Source organism: Orbicella faveolata, unplaced genomic scaffold, assembly GCF_042242905.1.
Source record: "Orbicella faveolata isolate gen_17 unplaced genomic scaffold, um_ofav_v1 contig_24, whole genome shotgun sequence".
Classification (NCBI taxonomy): Eukaryota; Metazoa; Cnidaria; class Anthozoa; order Scleractinia; family Merulinidae; genus Orbicella; species Orbicella faveolata.
This window is the reverse complement of record NW_028301552.1, coordinates 9276660-9295932: the sequence shown is the minus strand read 5'-3', so window position 1 is coordinate 9295932 and position 19273 is coordinate 9276660. Positions and strand designations below refer to the sequence as shown.

The window sequence follows — 19273 nt, the reverse complement described above, 5'->3', positions numbered from 1 at the left end:
TTTTTTTTTCTTTAATTAATATTTCTCTTGCTGTAGTCAGTTTAAAAGTGAAAGATTCTGAGTGACCTAAGAAGGCAAAAATATCTGGGATTCACCGCACTTGTTTTGATTTAATGTAAAGCACATGGAAGATCGAAATGTTTCTCTGACAAGCTTTCGTAATTTCTGAAAGCGGCATAGGTTACATATCAATAACAACTTGAACCACTTAGCTTAAAGTGTGCCTAACCCCAAATTTTTTTTTCGCTAAAACGAATTTACTTGTTATTTGAAATACTTATGCGAAAAAATGTTTGGATTCGGTTAAGTCCTCGATTTTCTGTGCCCCGACGAAATCTCGAAAATAGCTTTAAAACACCGCCATTTTGTTTCGCGACCCAGTTTGAGGAGAATGGGTCCAGCGGCTGTTGTGACGTCTACCCAGGAAGATCGAATATCTCACGCCCTCTCATTTCCTTGAGGATGGTGCAGTACACATTCGAAAAGTGCTCAGAAACGCCTTCCAGAAGTGCTATCGGCTGTTACAGCAATATCCCAGACATAAAGAAAGATATACTGTGCAATTTACTGGCGATGAGCGGTCAATGCTACAATAAAGACGTAAACGGTAGTTGATTTTGTCGAACCGAAACAAGCGAACTGAGTCCGTGAGAACCATTGAAGAACTCTCACAGGAATTTGTTCCGCAGACTTTCAAACGCTATTTTCAAAATTTTCTGCTTAGAGCCAACCAGCAATTTGTAGAAGGACTACCGACAACCTATATCTTCCACTCCCGTAGTATTTATAACATAGCCGGCAAAGTTGTGTGATCAATCAAGAAGCGTTACGACCTATGTACTGATATGTAAATGTACGTCGCAACTGTACGCCGCCAACCAACACTTATTTCTCTTTCGATTAAGATAAAAGTCGAAGATTAATCCTTAAGAATTACATTATAACAAAACTGTTAGACTCACAGAGTTTTTCGAAGGTTTGAAAATCAGCAGTGCGACAAACATCCTGTGCAATAGTGTCGAAAATATGACCGCGTAACATTACCTGCGGACCGCTTAGGGAACACATCCTTTTCGCTTATCCGACGAATTTCACTGCAAACTTTGAGAAAAATTTACATTGGTTATTTGGAGTTACGACTTAAAACGTGTGACAATGTGAAATCGGTAAATGTATGAAATGTCTCCTTCCGCCTTTGCTTCCCGCAGCTTCAAAAATACAGGTCCAAACAATTCTGCGATTTTCAATCGATCGAAGCCAGTGTTTTGGAGGTCATCAAGTCTCGAAAACTGCAACACTTACGTCGCTCTTATAAACATGAAGCATTCCAGAGAGTAAAACACAAACTGGATTTAATAGAACAACCATACCTTGACAAAATACATTCTCGCTAAGGACAAATGTAATCGGGCTATAAACACGCCTGGGAATCTTGTGTTTAGGTGACGAAATTACCATCCAGTTTTTTCAGTTTTCAGTTTTTTATTATCGCACACTATTTACAGAAAAAAAAACAACTTAACAAAAGATGGTTAACAATGATACAGGAAAAATAAATACAGATAGAAATTAACTAGAAGAAACAATATTTAATTGTGTACAGTGACCAAACTAGCCAATGAGCTTACGAGTTGGTCACTGTTACGTAGATGTAAGTTGGCGTTGGCCGCATGCTAAGTTAATTTAAATTAATATTTACATTAAAGACGATATTATTATCATAAAAGAAGAAAGACATATATAAATGCAAGCTAAAATAAAGGAAAAACAATGTCCTGAATATTGTACAGTAGTATCTTATAGTTAAACTATGGTCAGTTTTGAGTGGTCAGGAAGAATCTTTTATACCGATCCGAAGCAGTCCTTGAGTTTTCTTTACTGCTTTTCGTTTGCCTGCTCCTCCACTTCGTATCTAGCTTTCCATTTCTAATATACAAGCAGCTCGTCCGCAAAGAAGTCTTCCCCGTCGTCGCTTGAAATATTGCAAATTGCTCTCAGAGCTCTATGCAGTGAGTTCACAGTTGTCGAACGTGCTCGATCGAAGTTTATTTCGGATTCTTCCGAATCGAAACTTAACTCTGACTCCAGTGACGAAAAAGAAATGATTCTGAAACAAAACATGACCGTTTTAGTACCAAAATATATTGGAACGATCAGTCTTTTTTTCCATTTTCTCCAGCAAATACAGAGAGCTGACTGAGGCGCCATTGTGTTTGGTTCCTGGGTAGACGTCATCAGCAACCGCCGCCCCAGACTCCCTAAAACGCGGTCGTGTAACACTTCAAGCGCGACTTTGAAAGGGCATAGAAAATCGAGGATTCAACCAAATTCAAAACTTGTTTCGCCCAAATGCTTCGAATAACAAGTGGATTCGTTTTAGCGAAAAACGTTTTTGGGGTTAGGTGCACTTTAAGTGTCCTTCAAGTGACGTTAAAAATAAACTAGGAACAAGTTGATTGGATGTGGCTGAGTGCGCGTGACAAAATCATGTTTCAGAAATTACTATCTTTTTTCCAACAAAAAGAACCCGACGGCTCTCTATCAATTCAGACGCAGGATTCCGACAGTGGAGAGACACGAAATCACTTTTACGGCGAATCCGCAAGAATGCATTTGCTGTTATTCGCAGCTTGTTTTAGTGCAAATTTGCTCGCGTTGACGGCTCAAGCCAGCCACATGATACCAAACCACACACCTACAAACTGCTGCAATACGATGATTTCAGCCGTTAAGGCGTTGGAAACAAAGCTGGAAAACCTTATTGCATTGGTAAAGAAAACTTCTACTAGCACTCCTCAGCCGACACCACCAGGTAAACTAGACTGATTTCAATAAGATTTCCTTTTTAAACTAAACTTTTGAAAATAACATCTAACCTAGGTTTTATTGATCTCGTTTCCAGCAGGTCCTGTGTCTTCTTGTAAAGAACAGTATGACACATACCCGTAAGTTAACAGCTAAAATCTCTCTCACTAAGTAAAAAATACCCTTTAATATGTACTGCAGTCGTTTTATTATAATAGTTAGCCTACAATACGATACGATACGATACGATAGGATACGATACGATACTTTATTTAACGTGGGGTTTACGCTTACCTAATCAGCTAGTTTACAGGTAATCCACGGCCCTAGTAAATTCTAGAAATTAAAACTAAAAATGTACAATGATTGATCGTATAAAACTATAAAGGCAGAGAACTAAAAATGTCGATTCCACTTAAGTTATTTTTAGTTTTAGACGGAAACGGAAGTCTATTTCCTCAGACGTCCGCATGATACCTTTCACCCGTTGATCATGGAATTTTGAAGGGCCGTCTGCGAGGAAATAGGTTTTGTCAGTAGAAGCGCCTAAAGAAAAATGATAGAATCCACAATCTCTTTGGAATAAGAACGCTGGGTGGAAGAAATGTCAAAGTTTGTCCCCTAAGAATTTGAATGAAAGAAATCAGCGATGACAAGAAGAAAGAATGCATTTGCTTTCATTTGTATAACAACATACAGAGAAGCATCGTATTGTTCGATATTGTAACATAACATGAAATACTGTTTCGGTCTGTAGCGATCCTGATCCCGCTAAACGCATCGACGAAAGAGATCTTAGCCCACCGAAGAAAACTATTTTGGTTCCCACGGCAAAACTATTTTTGAACCCAGCGACAAAATTACTCTCAGCCCAGCGACAGGAGTAATTCTGGCCGAGCTGCAAAACAATTCGGAGGGTAGCTAAAATATTTTGAATCCAGAGACCAAAACAACTCGAAGCCTAGCGATTAGCGACAAAACTCAATTTGAATACTATATCGCAATAAAGCAATTCCTAACCATGCGACGGTTGAACGGCCCTAACAGCGCGGATAAAACTCAACAAAACAGCAGCTCGGAGCGAAGTGATCAGCGACAGAAATAATGTTGAATAGCGGTACAGTGACAAATAGTCCATTTTACAGTTGTGTGCTTAGTTACCTGGCCTATGAATGCAAGTGAGGCTGGAGGTGACCTTGCTTTGATACAGGCCTCTCTGCTTTTCTCATATAAATACCAACTAGTTAGCATAAGAATAACTTGACTTACACGACAAAAACAGTGAGGTCTTTATCAAAACAAGGTCAGCTCCAGCCTCGCTGCCATTTAAAGGTCAGGTCACTGAATAGACAACTGTAAAATGCTCTGTTGAAAATAGCTCGGAGTGAAGCGACCTGCGACACATATAACTTGGAATCCAGGAACAAAACAGCTCGAAGTGGGACGACCAGTGACAGAAATAATTTTGAATGCAACAACAAATACCTTGGAGTAATGCTCAGCGAGAGAAATAATTTTGAATGCCGGCACAGCGACTAAACAACTAAAAGCATGGCGATCATGGAAATGTAGCAACAGAACTAGTTGTGAATACTGGTACAGCAACAAAACAACTCCTGCAGCTCGGAGCGAAGCGATCAGCGGCAGAAACCAGGGTAGAAATACTTTTGAATTCACAGAGAAACAGAACAACTCAGAGCGCTGATCAGTGATCAGCGACAGAAACAATTTTTCCATTCGACAACAAAATAACTCACATATAAGCGACAAAATATGATGTTGAACCAGCAACCAAAGTACACTGACCTGAGCTAAAGAGATAACTTCTTCTGACTGCTTTTCCAGCGGAGGAAACCAGAAAAAACAGAGGTGTCATCCTCCTTTGATCATGTTCATGCCAGGTTTTCTTCACCTTCGGTTAATTTGCACTAATGTGAACTTTCTCTCCTCAGTGTGAGGAGAAAATCTCATTGTTATTGCCAACATCATTGTCGAAGTCCATCGGCTTGTAAACTCCATTTGAAAAAGTCACAGCGCATAGTCCATAACAGCAGCCACGACCTTTACAACATGTTCCGCCGGAACGTTTTGTTGTTTTTGTTGACCACTCAGAACTACATTTCCGCCCGTCTGCATGTGCCATTTTATTTCCAACGAGTTGTGAAAATATATCTCCCACTTTGATTTATCCATCCAGAAATACCAACTCTCTCTAACGTACCCGCAAAAGGCGTTTCTAGCGACAACGCGTATTTCCCCGTGGACCGCTGTTTCTAAATTGCCTGATCACTTTAAGAATGATATCATGCAGACGGTGTTGGACACGGTTCACGTGACAGTATTCGACCAATCATATGTCGTCTCAGCCGGAGTAATGGCGGACACATTTTTCGTTGCGAATGGAGAGTAGGTTGCCGTTTCTCGACCGATTTCTGCAGTCATCATGAGAATCAAACGAACCTTTTCTAGGAGCTGCTAGTGTAATATCTAGACCAGTTATTTGCCAAGCCTCAAGTGCAGGTAAGCAATTTTTGCATCAGAACTAGTCAATGGAAGTTATGCTATGTTGAAAACGTTTGTTCACCACACGCGCTTGACATGGAAATTCTTTTGGTCGTTTGCAGGGTAACAGGGATCAGTGTTGTGAAATTTTTTTGCGTGAAGCTTTAGTTCGAGAGTTGAACTTTAAGAAAAGTCCGGCGGGTCCAGGCGGGCCCCGCCGTTTTAACGGTCAAAATCGGACTTGAAGTTGGGGCATTTTCCTTGATTTGTCAGATGTTTGCGGTATTTCGCGGGAGTGATTGTGTGATTTCTACCCTTGTTATTTTGTGGCTCGGTTCGTTCCCTTTACATCTTAATGTTTTCTTGTTATGTTTTTTTTGTAGTGCGTATGTCATCCGTTTGTTTGGCCGATGTTCAAGATTTTTGGATCCTGCTTTGGATGCTAGTCCATTAAAGATATCATCTCATTTTCAGTGAATTTTCACTATCATGACCACTGCCTGTCTTGAATTGTTATCTCTAACAGAAATTTACTACTCTTGGATCGGATGTTATTGTTCAGTCGTCTATGGCTGATCATTTTTGATCTCCCACTTGTTTATGCTTGTTTTCCTTTGAATGTTGGTAGTAGTGGGAGACTATACATTAATAAATAATAAGTGTTTCATGTGTATAGTTACGCATAATTGTCAACCCACCTGGAGCAGAACCAGCCAATGTGATTGAAGCAAATGCTGAATTACCCGCTGGTATTTTAAAAGACTATGGGCTTGGAATTAACTTTGCTATATTTCCCAAGAACTAAATTTATCCACTTACACTGTAGTGATCTAACAAAGAAAGCTACAGCATGCTGCCGTTTAGGATATCAAATTTAGAATGGAATAGACCAAAACAGAATAGATAATTGAAACATACTAGCAAAAGTATGGCTCGGTGACATAACAACACAAGTTGACTAGGCTTGCTCAACACAACAACTTTATTCTCTAAGCATCTTGGGTAATACAACAGCTTAAAGTGCCACTGAAACGAAATTTTCGTACTCTCTTTTATTAGCCCAATTTGTAGTTTCAAACGTGCTTAAAATAATGGTGAACTTTATTTCTGTCAAATCCTAACGGAAAGTGCTTTTTTTAGCTGCTGAAATCGACTTTTTGGAGCAAAACTGTGTCCGGGCTCTGGAACCGAATTTAAGGACCTTGTGACGTCACTGGTTGTATTCACGCAAGAAGCGCTATAGATTTTCTCTTGTTTTCACTTGATTTATTCAAGTCTATTTTTCATATTGTCGATACCTGCTAGTTTTCTACCTTGTAATTTCTGTCCCGTCTTGACAGGAAATACATATCATGAACGTTGGAGGGCGCCAAAGAGTGTAGATTCACCAAAATAAATGCTACAGATTAGAACAGCTCAGTTACTTTTCGAACATCTTGAGTACTCGATTGGAGGTTTCGAAGACGAGTGTGGCAACTTTTATATCACGTCCTAAAGCCTAAACATGATATTTCGTCGTCTGTTTTCAGCCTGGTTCTGAAATTTGGATTCTCACGTTTATCTAAGGTCTATTACACAAGGTTCGAATATATCCTCGGCAACTATACTGCGGTAAAAGCCGTAAGCGCATCAGCCATTCGCACAATCACGAAGTTATTAACGGTCCACAAACTTTGAGTCGAGTACTTCTTTGCATACAGAGGGCATCCTTTTATGATACTAATAAGTGAGAGTTCTTGTGGTAGACAAAATGTATCTTTGAAAATTGTGATCCGCAGCAGGGTTTGCTTTATCGCCGCATACGTATCAGTGTAAACAAAGCGGGAATTTCGCTTCTCTTTTACACGTATCTCCCAATTGCAATATTTCATGGTCGATGGATTACTTTGAGTTCTTTAGCACATACTTATGTCTATGATCTTCATTTAACGGTATCCAAATTCAAAGCAATTCGTTAAAACGTCACTAGTTTACACTCCTTTCGAAGGTTTATTAAACAGAATTTGAACTAATTTGCATATATCACCTTTCGCCGTCGACATTGTCACGCTTTCTCACGTTTCCTGAAAACATACCTGCAGGGTCATGGCAGCTTAGTTTACCTTTATAGTTTAAATTCGCTCCCTCACATAAAAGAAGAGGGTTTCTTAAATTGTTGCTGATTTGATAACTTGTAGGATGTAACAGATACAACTGGACTAAAGGTCACTGTAGCACAATCTCGTCCGCGGTGAAACTCACAAAGCGTCCGGTTTCCTCGAAGCGAAGCGACTCGAAACTCGAAGCGTTGTTGTTGCGATTCGTGCAGCAGCAGTCCGGATAACAATTTCAAAAGCCGCTTTCTCTTGTTTTCATGTCTTTTTTACTTTATGAGTGTAGGTTTTCTTTAATTGAGTGGTGGCCATTTCACCAAGAGTCCCGATCATTTTGCGATCTAAGAACTCCCACTCGTTTGCTTGCTTACATAAAATGTCCTGCAAATATCCAATTAAATAGACTGAAAAGCCCCAGGATCGACTCTCCACCTCTTCTTGTCTAAGGCTACTGTTATTATCTGCTTTACAGCTCTGAGATGTCCTTAAGATGTTTTTTGAGGGGCTTCGAACAGTATTCTCTTCTCCCATAATCACTCTAAATTTTCAGCGCGGCATGAGAGTAATACAACCAGTGACGTCACTAGGCTGTTTTGGCCGCGCCAAGATGGCCGCCAGTTTTGGACTTAACCTGCCAACTTCGAACGGCTGAAAAAGCAGTTTTCGCTTACCGTATGCGAAAAAAAAGTCCGCAGTTTTTCCAAGTAAGGTTGAAACTTTATTACTAAGCAAAAATCTCACATACGAAAATTTCGTTTCAGTGGCACTTTAACACAACTTCCGGTTACGAATATATTACACTGCTTTCCCCCAGATTTTCAGGATGCACTTATACCCAAGACATAGTGATAACCTACAGCTACAGGTTAAGTTTAACAACTGGTTTTCTAATCCTTTGAGATCTTCGCAAAACTGTAGGTGGACTACTTACAACTAAAGGAGATACAACAGTATCCTCGTTTTCAGGCAGATCTACATGTGGTTCAGAAGTACTATCGAGAGGATTCACATTATCATCATTTTATTTTCTGACCACTTGATTCAGGCACTACGACATCTGGCTCACTGACATCATCTGGTACATTATCATGTGCTCTTATTATGTGATCAGTGTGCACATATCTGGTTTTGTGTCCTGTCCTAACTACATAGGTTCTGGGCCCACAAACTTTAATTACAGTGCCTGGAATCCACTTATCAGTCTTAGAATTAGCCCTCGAGTTTCGTACCCGCACCCTGTCATTTCTTACAAAGGATCTTCCCCTCTTACATTTCAAATCCTTATACATTTTCTGTTTCTCTTGCTTATTCTCTACAACTTGTGCCGGATTAGGCTTAATCAGACTTAATCTTGTTCTTAGGCAACGCTTCACCATCAACTCAGCGGGGGTCTCACCAGTTGTACTGTGAGGGGTTGTGCGATACCGAAATAGAAAATTAGCAAGTCTGTGTTTCATAGAGATGCCCTTTTTACCCTCAAGCACTTGTTTAACTAAAGCATCCTTAACAACTCTCACAGACCTCTCCGCTGCCCCATTAGATTGAGGGTGATAGGGTGGAACCAACGTGTGCTTGATGCCGTTTTTGCGCATGAATTCGGCAAATTCAATGGACGTAAACTGTGGTCCGTTGTCAGACACCACCTCTTCAGGTAAACCATGAGTAGCAAAAATTAAACGGAGCTCATCAATAGTCCGTTCAGTAGTTGTAGAGCTCATATGTTTCACTTCAATCCACTTTGAGTGGCTATCGATTACTACAAGGAAGTAATCATTACCCTTCTGACAGAAATCAATATGGATCCGTTGAAATGGTCTAGTTGGCCACTTCCATGGGATCAGGGGTGCACTGGGTGGGGCATTTCTAACATTTTGGCATACTGTACATACTCTCACTGCTTCCTCGATTTCCTGATCCATTTTTGGCCACCACATGCATGTACGAGCAATTGCTTTCATACCACATATACCAGGGGTGTTCCCAATGCAGCTGCCCCAGCATTTTGGCTCTAAAGATTGGTGGAATAATCACCCTAGAGCCCCAAAGGACACAATCCCGTTCACAGGACAGCTCATTTCTTCTATTATGATAGGGTTTGAGGGTCTCATCAGGACACCCTTCTGGCCAACCTGACATCACAAATTGATGTACCTTACCAAGTACAGGATCTACAAGGGTTGCCTTTCCTATATCTTCTGCAGTGATTGGAAAATCATCATCAATTACACTCACACTGTAGACCACACCCTCACTTCCCACTGTGGAGTCCTCATGTGGTAGCCTTGAGAGAGCATCACAGTTGGCATGGTCTTCAGATCTTTTGTATTCAATCTCATAGTCATACGCCGAAAGTACTAGAGCCCACCTCTGCATTCGAGCTGCTGCTAGTGTGGGGATAGCGGATTTTGGATTGAAAATTGCCAACAGTGGTTTGTGATCAGTGATCAGGGTAAATTTACGCCCATACAAAAACTGGTGAAATTTTTTTACACCAAAAACAATTGATAATGCTTCACGCTCAATTTGTGCATAGTTCCTTTCACTTGAACTCAGTGTCCGAGAGGCATAGGCTATTGGCCTCTCCTGGCCATCATCCATCACATGGCTAATAACTGCTCCAATTCCATAGCTGGACGCATCACAAGCAAGTCTCATATCACGGTCCCCATCATAATGCACCAACAGTGCATCACTGGTGAGACCTTGTTTACAAGCTTCGTATGCTTGCTGACACTCTTTTGTCCATGTCCACTGGACACCCTTTTTGAGGAGCTCATGTAATGGTGCTAGTGTGGTTGCTAAACCTGGTAGAAATGGGTGATAGTACTGGACCATGCCCAAAAAAGATCTCAACTCACTGACGTTTTGTGGTACTGGTGCCCTTTTTACAGCATCTACTTTTTCCTCAACTGGATGCAAACCTTCAGCATCTATCTTCAAACCCAAAAAGACAACTTCCCTCTTCAGAAATTCACACTTTGCCATCTTCAAATGCAGGTTATATTTATGCAACCTCTCCAATACCTCAGCCAGGATTTTGATATTCTCCTGCCAACTGACACCACCAATAAGAATGTCATCCTGCTTACACACACATTTTTCTACTCCTTGCAAAATCATATCCATTTTAGCTTGGAATATTTTAGGTGCTGATTTAACCCCATATGGTAATTTAGTGTAGGAATAGAGTCCCTTGTGTGTGCTAATTGTCAGGTACTCACGACTTGCTTTATCAACACTTAGCTGAGCATATGCATGCGACAAATCAAGTTTGCTGAAAAATTTTGATCCCGAGAGGGCAGCATACAAGTCCTGTTGGGTGGGAAGGGGATACTGCTCATCTTCAACAGCTGAGTTGATGGTTACTTTGTAGTCCCCACAAATTCTAACCGATTTGTCAGCCTTTGGCACAACTACTATTGGGCTTGCCCAGTCTGATCTGTCAGTTTTAACGATTACCCCATTTTTCTCTAATTTATCCAACTCCTTTTCAACTTCATCTTTTAGTGCATATGGAACCCTACGTGACTTAATAAATATGGGCTTTGCACCATCTTTCATGGTGATGTGTGCTTCCAACCCTTTCATGCCCTCATAGCTATCTTTGAACAACTCACTGTGTTTAACTAGTAATCCATCAAGTTGACTTTTGGCACTTTCCAACTCGGATCTTGTTAAACTAAATATTTCACCCCACTCAAGCCTTATATGGTTTAACCAATTTCTTCCCAGCAAAGTAGGCTTCTTCTCATAATCAGCTACAATAATTGGCAATGTATATTCATGGCCCTTGTACACTACATCACACAGCATTTCACCACACACTGTAAGGGTTTCACCCGTATAGGTTTTCAATTCAACTTTTGATGGACGAAGTGGAAAATTACTGAATTTCTGAGAATGTGTGCTCTTACTCATTATTGAGTAATCAGCTGCAGTGTCTACTTCCATTGCACATGGTGAACATGGTCATTTCTACAGTATAACGTTTGTTGGTAGGATTGTCTGTACCAACTGCATACATGGAATAAATACCTAACTCATCATTATCATCATAACCTTCTGTGTTTGATTCTAAGACACTATGAACAGTACCTTTAGCTCCTGGTTGTTTTGTTTTCAAGCTAGACTCAACATCTTTACTGCGACAAACTGATGCAAGGTGACCTACTTTGCTACATTTGTAGCATTTTGCTGACTTAAATTTACACTTAGGTGCAGCATGCTTACCACCACACCGGTAACATGAGGGTTCCTTAGTGTTTACAGTTTCCAGTTTATTTACTATGCCTTGGCTGTCATCACTTGCACTGACAGGACGGAATTCTTGGGTGTTCTTCTCTGCCATTTCCATTGACTTGGCAATCTGGCACGCTTTCTCAAAAGAAAGATCCTCGGTGTTCAAAAGTTTATTCTGTATTTTGGGATTGTTCAATCCGCACACAAAACGGTCTCTCAGAGCTCGGTTGAGAAACTCTCCATAGTTACAATGAATCGATAACTTCTTCTAGGCCACAATAAAGTCACTGATGGATTCGTCTTGTTTTTGATAGCGAGTTCCAAAATGAAAACTCTCTGCTATCTCCAATGGCGCTGGATTGTAATGTTTCTCCAATGCTTTGACAATGTCCGCAAAAGGAGTGTCTTTTGGTTTCACTGGTGCCAGCAGATTGCTCAGGGTAGAATATGCTTCGGGTCCAATCTCAGTCAGAAAGATAGCACGTTTTCTATTTGCAACTGCGAGATTGGCTTCCTCTTTACCCTCGCCTGTTTCTTCTATAATATTATTTGCCATGAAGAACATTTCCATTCTTTCCACATAGGAACGAAAAGTCTCTCGCTCAGGGCTGAGCTCGCCAACACGACCAAACAATCCAATTCCCGCCATTTTGATAGCACGAGCTCAAACTTTGATCAAGTTGCCTCGGTCGAAAACAAACCTTTTTCCTCACACAGAGAAAATCAAAACTTCACTGGATTTCTCATACATCTTCGTGCATGTAGAGGATCCCATCCTCGTCGCTAAAATGAAACATACTAGCAAAAGTATGGCTCGGTGACATAACAACACAAGTTGACTAGGCTTGCTCAACACAACAACTTTATTCTCTAAGCATCTTGGGTAAAACAACAACTTAACACAACTTCCGGTTACGAATGTATTACAATAATGACATAATGCAGGTGACTACTTAGAAAGCTGCATGGCAATACCAAGTTTTGAGAGCTACTGCAAGTGTTCAATATAGTGCATCTGCTTGTATTTTAAAATGTTGTTACAATTTAGTTATCTCAGTCAAAACATCTCACTATAGACGATCTAGGATACAGCTACATGCTAGATTACTCTGAATTCAGTTGGTCACAGTCATTACGAGTCAACACGAGGAAGTGCTGTGGAGACTGTTTTTAGCAAAATATTTAACAGCCAATGTAGGAAATGTTAATATCGGTACATGATCACTTTGTTGTTGATCACAGGACTTGCATTAAATAATAAATTTTAAACTGATAGATATTTCAAATGACCTGCAAAGCACTGGATAAGGAGCTCCCTTTAGTTTACACAAGTTACATTGAACCTTAAACTTCAGCAGAGTTGTGATATGAGGACATGCAATGAAGGCACAGGACCATGAGCAATTCAGTCATTGCTAATTGACCGTGCCTATCATTCACAGTCTTCCAGTTTACTAATTTATAAGTGAACGTAATGTTGGCTGCTGTTTCCAGAATATGGTTTTTGTGCTATTTTGCTGGTGTTTTGTTGTGCTTGTCAGTACTTTGCAAATATTCAGGTTAAAAAGCATACTTTGGAATTGAATTATTATTTGCAAGTAAATATAAGTCAGTTTTTTTTTTCACATCTCCCATCTGCAATTTTAGTTGCAACCACTTTAAATAGCATGAGGTATATTATTTGTCCAAAGCATTGATTTCATTTAACTCAACCAAGCCTTCTTTCCATTGAGCCTGATTTCCCTTTGACATGGCCTCACATGTACTGAGAACCCAGGAATGGACACTTGGAGCAGATACAAGTTACATCTAACACCTAAGCACTAGGCGAAGAGAAATCTCAAACTCTCATCAGTTTGAACACTGATATTGCCAGTGGCAATGTCTGAGGCAAAGTCATTTGTAGACCTTTTACTTTAAACACATTCAAGGAAGTTGAACAAGACCAAAATCGTGTTATCCCATTGTCTACAACATAGATCCACGCAGTACATATTTAATCTTGGATTTGTAAGTTGAACAAAAATTTGCTGGAAGCGTGACCTGGTACAGGGGACGAATACAATTATTTTTTACCACTTACATTGAAGCAAAACATACCCTACTTTTCCCATTAAGCTTCTAGTTTTTTAATTTCATTTATTGCAAATTATGTTTGTTATTTCGAAAGAGCCATAGCTCATTAGCAAGCTGTTTATGATTCGTTTTGGTTAATAAGGAAATACAGCGGGCGAAACTCGATTAATCAAGCTTTACACAAGTTTTCAAGGACAAAACATTGCTTTGATTTCGAATTATTCAAACCTTTCCTTCGTAGGTTTTTCTTCTCAGCTCTCTTATCGTCGAACGAAAACATAATAGCTGTCAACAACCATGTTGTTGGCCAGCGATACACTGATACACTGCACACACAAGTCGAGATATCTAAGAAGGAAAGTGCCGAAGGTAGGTTCAATTCCGGCAAGTTAAGATCCAATTCGAAGAGATCAGAAACGGAAATAATTTATCTTTCAACCGTAGAGATTCGACGAGCCGCGAAGCTTCGATTCCTAAAATCATCTGTTTAGCACTGAAAATGGTGGCTTTGTAAATCAAGCAGAAGTCATCTACAGCTATTACTTGGAGTGCGGAACATTTCATATGGATGTCATTCCAGATATCTTTCAGCATCGGATGCGAACGAACCTCCTATAAGTCATATTTCCACATCACCATCGAGGGTCTCCCAGGGGGGGTCTTTGTTCCCTTGTTCCCTTCCAAAATTGCCCTATTTTCCCATGCTCCCACACATCTTCGTTATTTGTTCCCCTTTGTAATTTTTCGAATTTTGCTCCCCTGTTCCCAAAAAATGGCTAATGTTCCCTTGTTCCCTTCAATTTTTCGCCAATGTTCCCTTGTTCCCCAAAACCCCTGGGAGACCCTCACCATCAGCGCGTGGAGATGCTTGCCGTTCAGCGATCAGATGAAAATGAGCTCCAGGGAAAACTTCTCCCGGCATGCTTTGCGAGTCGTGTCAAACACCGCCTGGGTATCATGCGGAAGTAAAAGGAAATCCACTCCCGCTGTTTTCGGCAACCCTAAAATAACCGTTTAGCGGAATTGACATATCCCAAGGCCTGGACTAGGAGCCTCCCTCTCTGTCCCTCATTTTCTCTTGTTCTAATATTATTCATTAGCTTGTTCCCTTTCTTTACGGCAAAATACCTCGCTTGGAAAACGTACAGGAGCTTAGGGAGCAAAAAAGCCCCTGTAAGCATTGCATTTTCAAAGGGATAAAGGAAAGTGGTCGAAAAGTTAAAACATTCCGATTTTACATTTTAGATATTCTAACGCGAGTGCACTGCATATATTGGTTGAATTGTTGGGGTAAAATACTGGACCGATGTCAAAGTTATTTTAGGGTTGCCGAAAACAATGGGAGTACATTCCCTTTTACGTCCGCATGACAACATTCTTAAGGTGATCAGGCAATTTAGCAACGGCTGCTGTTATGGACTATGCACTGTGGCTTTTTTCAAATGGAGTTTACAAGCCGATGGACTTTGACATTGTTATTGGCAATGGCATTGAGATTTTCTGCTCACACTAAGGATAGAAAGCTTACATTAGAGCAAATTAACCGAAGGTGAAGAAAACGTGGCATGAACATGATCAAAGGAAGATGACACCTCCGGTTTTGTTTTTCTCTGTTGGAAAAGCAGTCAGAAGAAGTTATCCCGTTCGCTCAGTTCAGTGTACCCTGTTTGCTGATTTAAAATCATTTTTTGTCGCTTTGATGTGAGTTATTTTGTCGTTGAATTGAAAATTTTTTCTGTCGCTGACCACTACCGCGCTCTGAGCGTTGTTTTGTTTTTCTGTGAATTCAAACCTATTTCTGCCCGGGTTTCTGTCGCTGACCGCTTGCTCAGAGCTACAGGAGCAGTTTTGTCGCTGTACCAGTATTCACAACTAGTTCTGTTGCTACAATCCCATGATCGCCATGCTGCTAGTTGTTTAGTCGCTGTGCCGGCATTCAAAAATTATTTCTCTCGCTGAGCGTTACTCTCCAAGGTATTTGTTGCTGTATTCAAAATTATTTCTGTCACTGGTCGTTCCACTTCGAGCTGCTTTGTTGCTGGATTCCAGATTTCTGTCATAGGTCGCTTTGCTGCGAGCTATTTTGTCACTATACCGCTGTTCAACATTATTTCTGTCGCTGATCACTTTGCTCCGAGCTGTTGTTTTGTTGAATTATTTTCTAGGGTGATAGCTACACTCCGAGTTGTTTTATCCGCGCTGTTCAAAATAAACTTCTGTCGCAGGGTTGGAAATTGCTTTGAAATCGCTTTGTTGTGGTAGAGTATTCAAATTGATTTCTGTCGCTAATCGTTAGACTTCGAGTTGTTTTGGTTCCTGGATTCAAAATATTTTAGCTACCCTCCGAATTGTTTTGCAGCTCGGCCAGAATTACTTCTGTCGCTGAGTTAAAAACAGTTTTGCCATGAGAACCAAAACAGTTTTCTTCGGTGGGCTAAGATTTCTTTCGTCGATGCGTTTAGAGGTATCAGGATCGCCACAGATGGAAACAGTATTTCATGTTATGGTGCAATATCGAACAATACGATACCTCTCTGCATGTTGTTATACAGAAAGCAAATAAATTCTTTCTTGCTGTCATCGCTGATTTCGCTGTTTCAAATTCTCAGAGGACAAACTTTGATATTTTTTCCACCCAGCGTTTTTATCCCAAATAGGTTTGGGTTCTTTAGGCGCTTCTGTTGACAAAATGTATTTCCACGCAGACCGCCATTTCAAAATTCGCTGATCAATGGGTGAAAGACAGATATCATGCGGATGTCTGGGGAAATAGACTTTCGTTTCCGCCTCAAACTAAAAATAACTATAGTAGAATCCACCTATCCCAGCCAACGCCCGCAACGTCCCACCCTGTCCCCTCATTTTCTCTTGCAGCGACATAATTTTGGTAATTTTGGTCAATCAGAACATTCGTTAGGAATAACAATCCTGCCCCTTTTCTGTGGCTGTTTACGGGAAAAGAATACGCATGCACTTGGGGCGCTTGGACGATACTACAGATACGATATAGTGAGGAAGATAACTAATTCATCGTCTTTTAATCAACGTTGCAATATTGCGACATTTTCCGGATTTAGTTGAATTTGTCAAATTTTCCGCCACAGTTCGAGTAGCCTTACTTCTAAGATCGCGCTTTTAAAAATAAGAAAATTTGTATTTTGACGTACCGCAGCATTTCAAGAGCTGGTTTTCATGAAAACACCGATAGCATTTGTATTTTAGCTTCATAAAATATTTAAGTAAAAGTGGAGGATTTATTGCACAACTGTCGTCAGACATAAGACGTCCTTCTTGAAAAGAAAAATATACTGTGTAAACTGCTTCACTGACAAGGAAACGTAGAATGCCGCATCCATTCGAATCAAGCGCTGCCTGACACAGAAATGGAAAAATTATGCGTCAAGTGCTTTTGCCTCTAGCGTTATTTAGCCTCAAACATAATACTTTGAATTTATGAAACATTTGACGGGACTGTGCAACCCGCTTCCCAAAGGGCTTACCCTATTCAGTTTAATTAAAACCAAAATCTGCGATTTTCCCACCCTATTCCTAAATTAATACCCAGTTTCAGACCTTCCTTAGTTTCCTTGCTCAGAATGATGTTAAAGGTATTGCGAATGACTTTAGTTGTTGGTCTTAATGATGAAAGAAGTATAACTTCTTCTAAAAAGCATACCTATACTACTAGAGTGCAAAACCCACACCCAGTTTGAGACCAAAATGGCCAAAATTGAAACTCTATTTCTGATCAAAATTTCTTAAAAAACCATACGCTTTGAGGCTGGACATACCTATATAGCCGATATGAGGGGGTACCCCGTCCCCTAAATACCTAAGTAATACATTTCGAAGTGTGTTGACAGTAATAACTGATAAATGTGTAGATAACATAATCGTAATTAGCCCTTTGTCTTTTACAATATGTTCGATACTAATAAGTTTGAGAAGGTTAACTCCAACGATGCAGAGCGGACAATGCGAAAGAAATAGATGATAACAAAATGGGGCAGTAACCGCAAGGAGTGAGAGGTTTGAGTGACTAGCCCCCTCTCTAACCCTTTTTCTCTCACAGTTCTTCAAAGAGTCAAGTGTATCCACTAATGTTTGGTTCTCAAACAATTCCTGTTTACTGTCACATGGGAAACTTTGGATGCGGAGATGGAGGATGGACGCTGGCCATGAAGATTGACGGAACGAAGGTACAATCTCTTTAAAGTTACTGAAAATCGTCATTATTGTGGACATTTCAGTGGGATGAAAACTCAAGTTTTACTTTCAATTTTCAGAGAACTTTCCATTACAATTCTCAATTTTGGAGCGACAGAAATGGCTACAATCTTGCAGGAGGAAGGACAGGGTTTGACTTACAAGAGACCAAGTTACCGACCTACTGGAACACACCCTTCTCCAAGATCTGTCTTCGAATAAAGATCAGCCAAAAGATCAACGTAATTGTCATTAACAAGCAGGCCAACTCTTTGTACTCACTGATCGCTGACGGGCAATACCGCAACACCTCACTGGGTTGTAACACGTGGAAGACGCTGATTGGTTCACAGGCTTCCTTACAGCTCAACGGTAACAAGGAAGGTTTCAATGCTGTAGGTACTAATCGTAACTTTGCTAAAGCAAGAATCGGTATCGTTGCTAATCAGGATAATGACTGCAGCAGCTGTGATTCCAGAATCGGGTTTGGCACCGGAGGGAAATTTGATGACTCCAACACTTGTGGAAACCAAGCGACGCACTCACCAGATAACGGAAACAAACACATCAAAGCCATGGGCTACATCTTGGTGCAATGACAAAACCTATATGATGCTGTTAAGTCAAAAAAAATTTAAACATCTCGATTAGCAATGAACGCTTTGATTTGAGAGAATAAGTGTACTGTAGAAAAAGAATAAAATGTAGTGATAAAAATGTCGACTGATATCGTGGTGCTCTACATCAAATACATTCTGCACACATCGAAGAAAGAGCAATTTACGTCAGGCTCCTGGTTACGTTCTGCCCCCAAAAGTCAGAGACAACCCTTAGAATGAAAATATACATTCTACATTAACAGTCCTAAGTGAAAAACATTTATTTGTGAGAAAAAAGGAAAGCTTTTTGACCTTACATTCACAGATGACTGTCCACATGAACTGTGAGGTACATCTGGACTAGCCAGGCTCACCTTTGAGTCACACGCGCGAGCGGCGAAGAGCAAAGCGATCCGGCGGGGAGGAGTCTGGTGATGAGGCTTAACCGCTCGATTTCGCGCGCGCGCTTGTGCTCCAACGTGAGCCTGCTCGCAGGCTACATCGTGACTGATTGCGCGCGCAGCTCACGATGATCCAAACCCATTCACGCGAGCCAACCAATGGAGAAAGAAATAATGCGTTCCATGACGTATCTAATAGTTTTTCAAGCTCCAATTATAAAAATCATATTCGTATAAACTTGGTTCATTATAGCCTATCAAAAAGTTTTGTCAGGAACCCTTGATTGATTTCATGGCGAACATTGTTGACTGCTGAAATTTAATATCTGTTTCACTCTGGCCAATATTGGAA

The 19273-nt window shown here is 40.5% G+C and overlaps 1 protein-coding gene across 1 annotated transcript; it reads left to right on the top strand.

Annotated features, from left to right (window-relative positions):
* The first annotated feature begins 1602 nt into the window (after positions 1-1602).
* On the top strand, positions 1603-18642 carry LOC149110283 (putative skeletal organic matrix protein 5). The gene is made up of 4 exons (XM_089291707.1): positions 1603-2812; positions 2906-2945; positions 17788-17914; positions 18002-18642. Exons 1-4 carry the CDS (start codon positions 2461-2463, stop codon positions 18518-18520), a joined length of 1038 nt encoding a protein of 345 aa, XP_089147833.1. The 5' UTR covers positions 1603-2460; the 3' UTR covers positions 18521-18642.
* The last annotated feature ends 631 nt before the right edge of the window (positions 18643-19273 follow it).

Coding starts and splice junctions, on each gene's coding strand:
- LOC149110283 (XM_089291707.1), top strand. CDS start 2,461: ATGTGGCTGAGTGCGCGTGACAAAATCATGTTTCAGAAATTACTATCT. Junction 2,813..2,905: donor TCCTCAGCCGACACCACCAG/GTAAACTAGACT, acceptor CGTTTCCAGCAG/GTCCTGTGTCTTCTTGTAAA. Junction 2,946..17,787: donor GAACAGTATGACACATACCC/GTAAGTTAACAG, acceptor TTTCTCTCACAG/TTCTTCAAAGAGTCAAGTGT.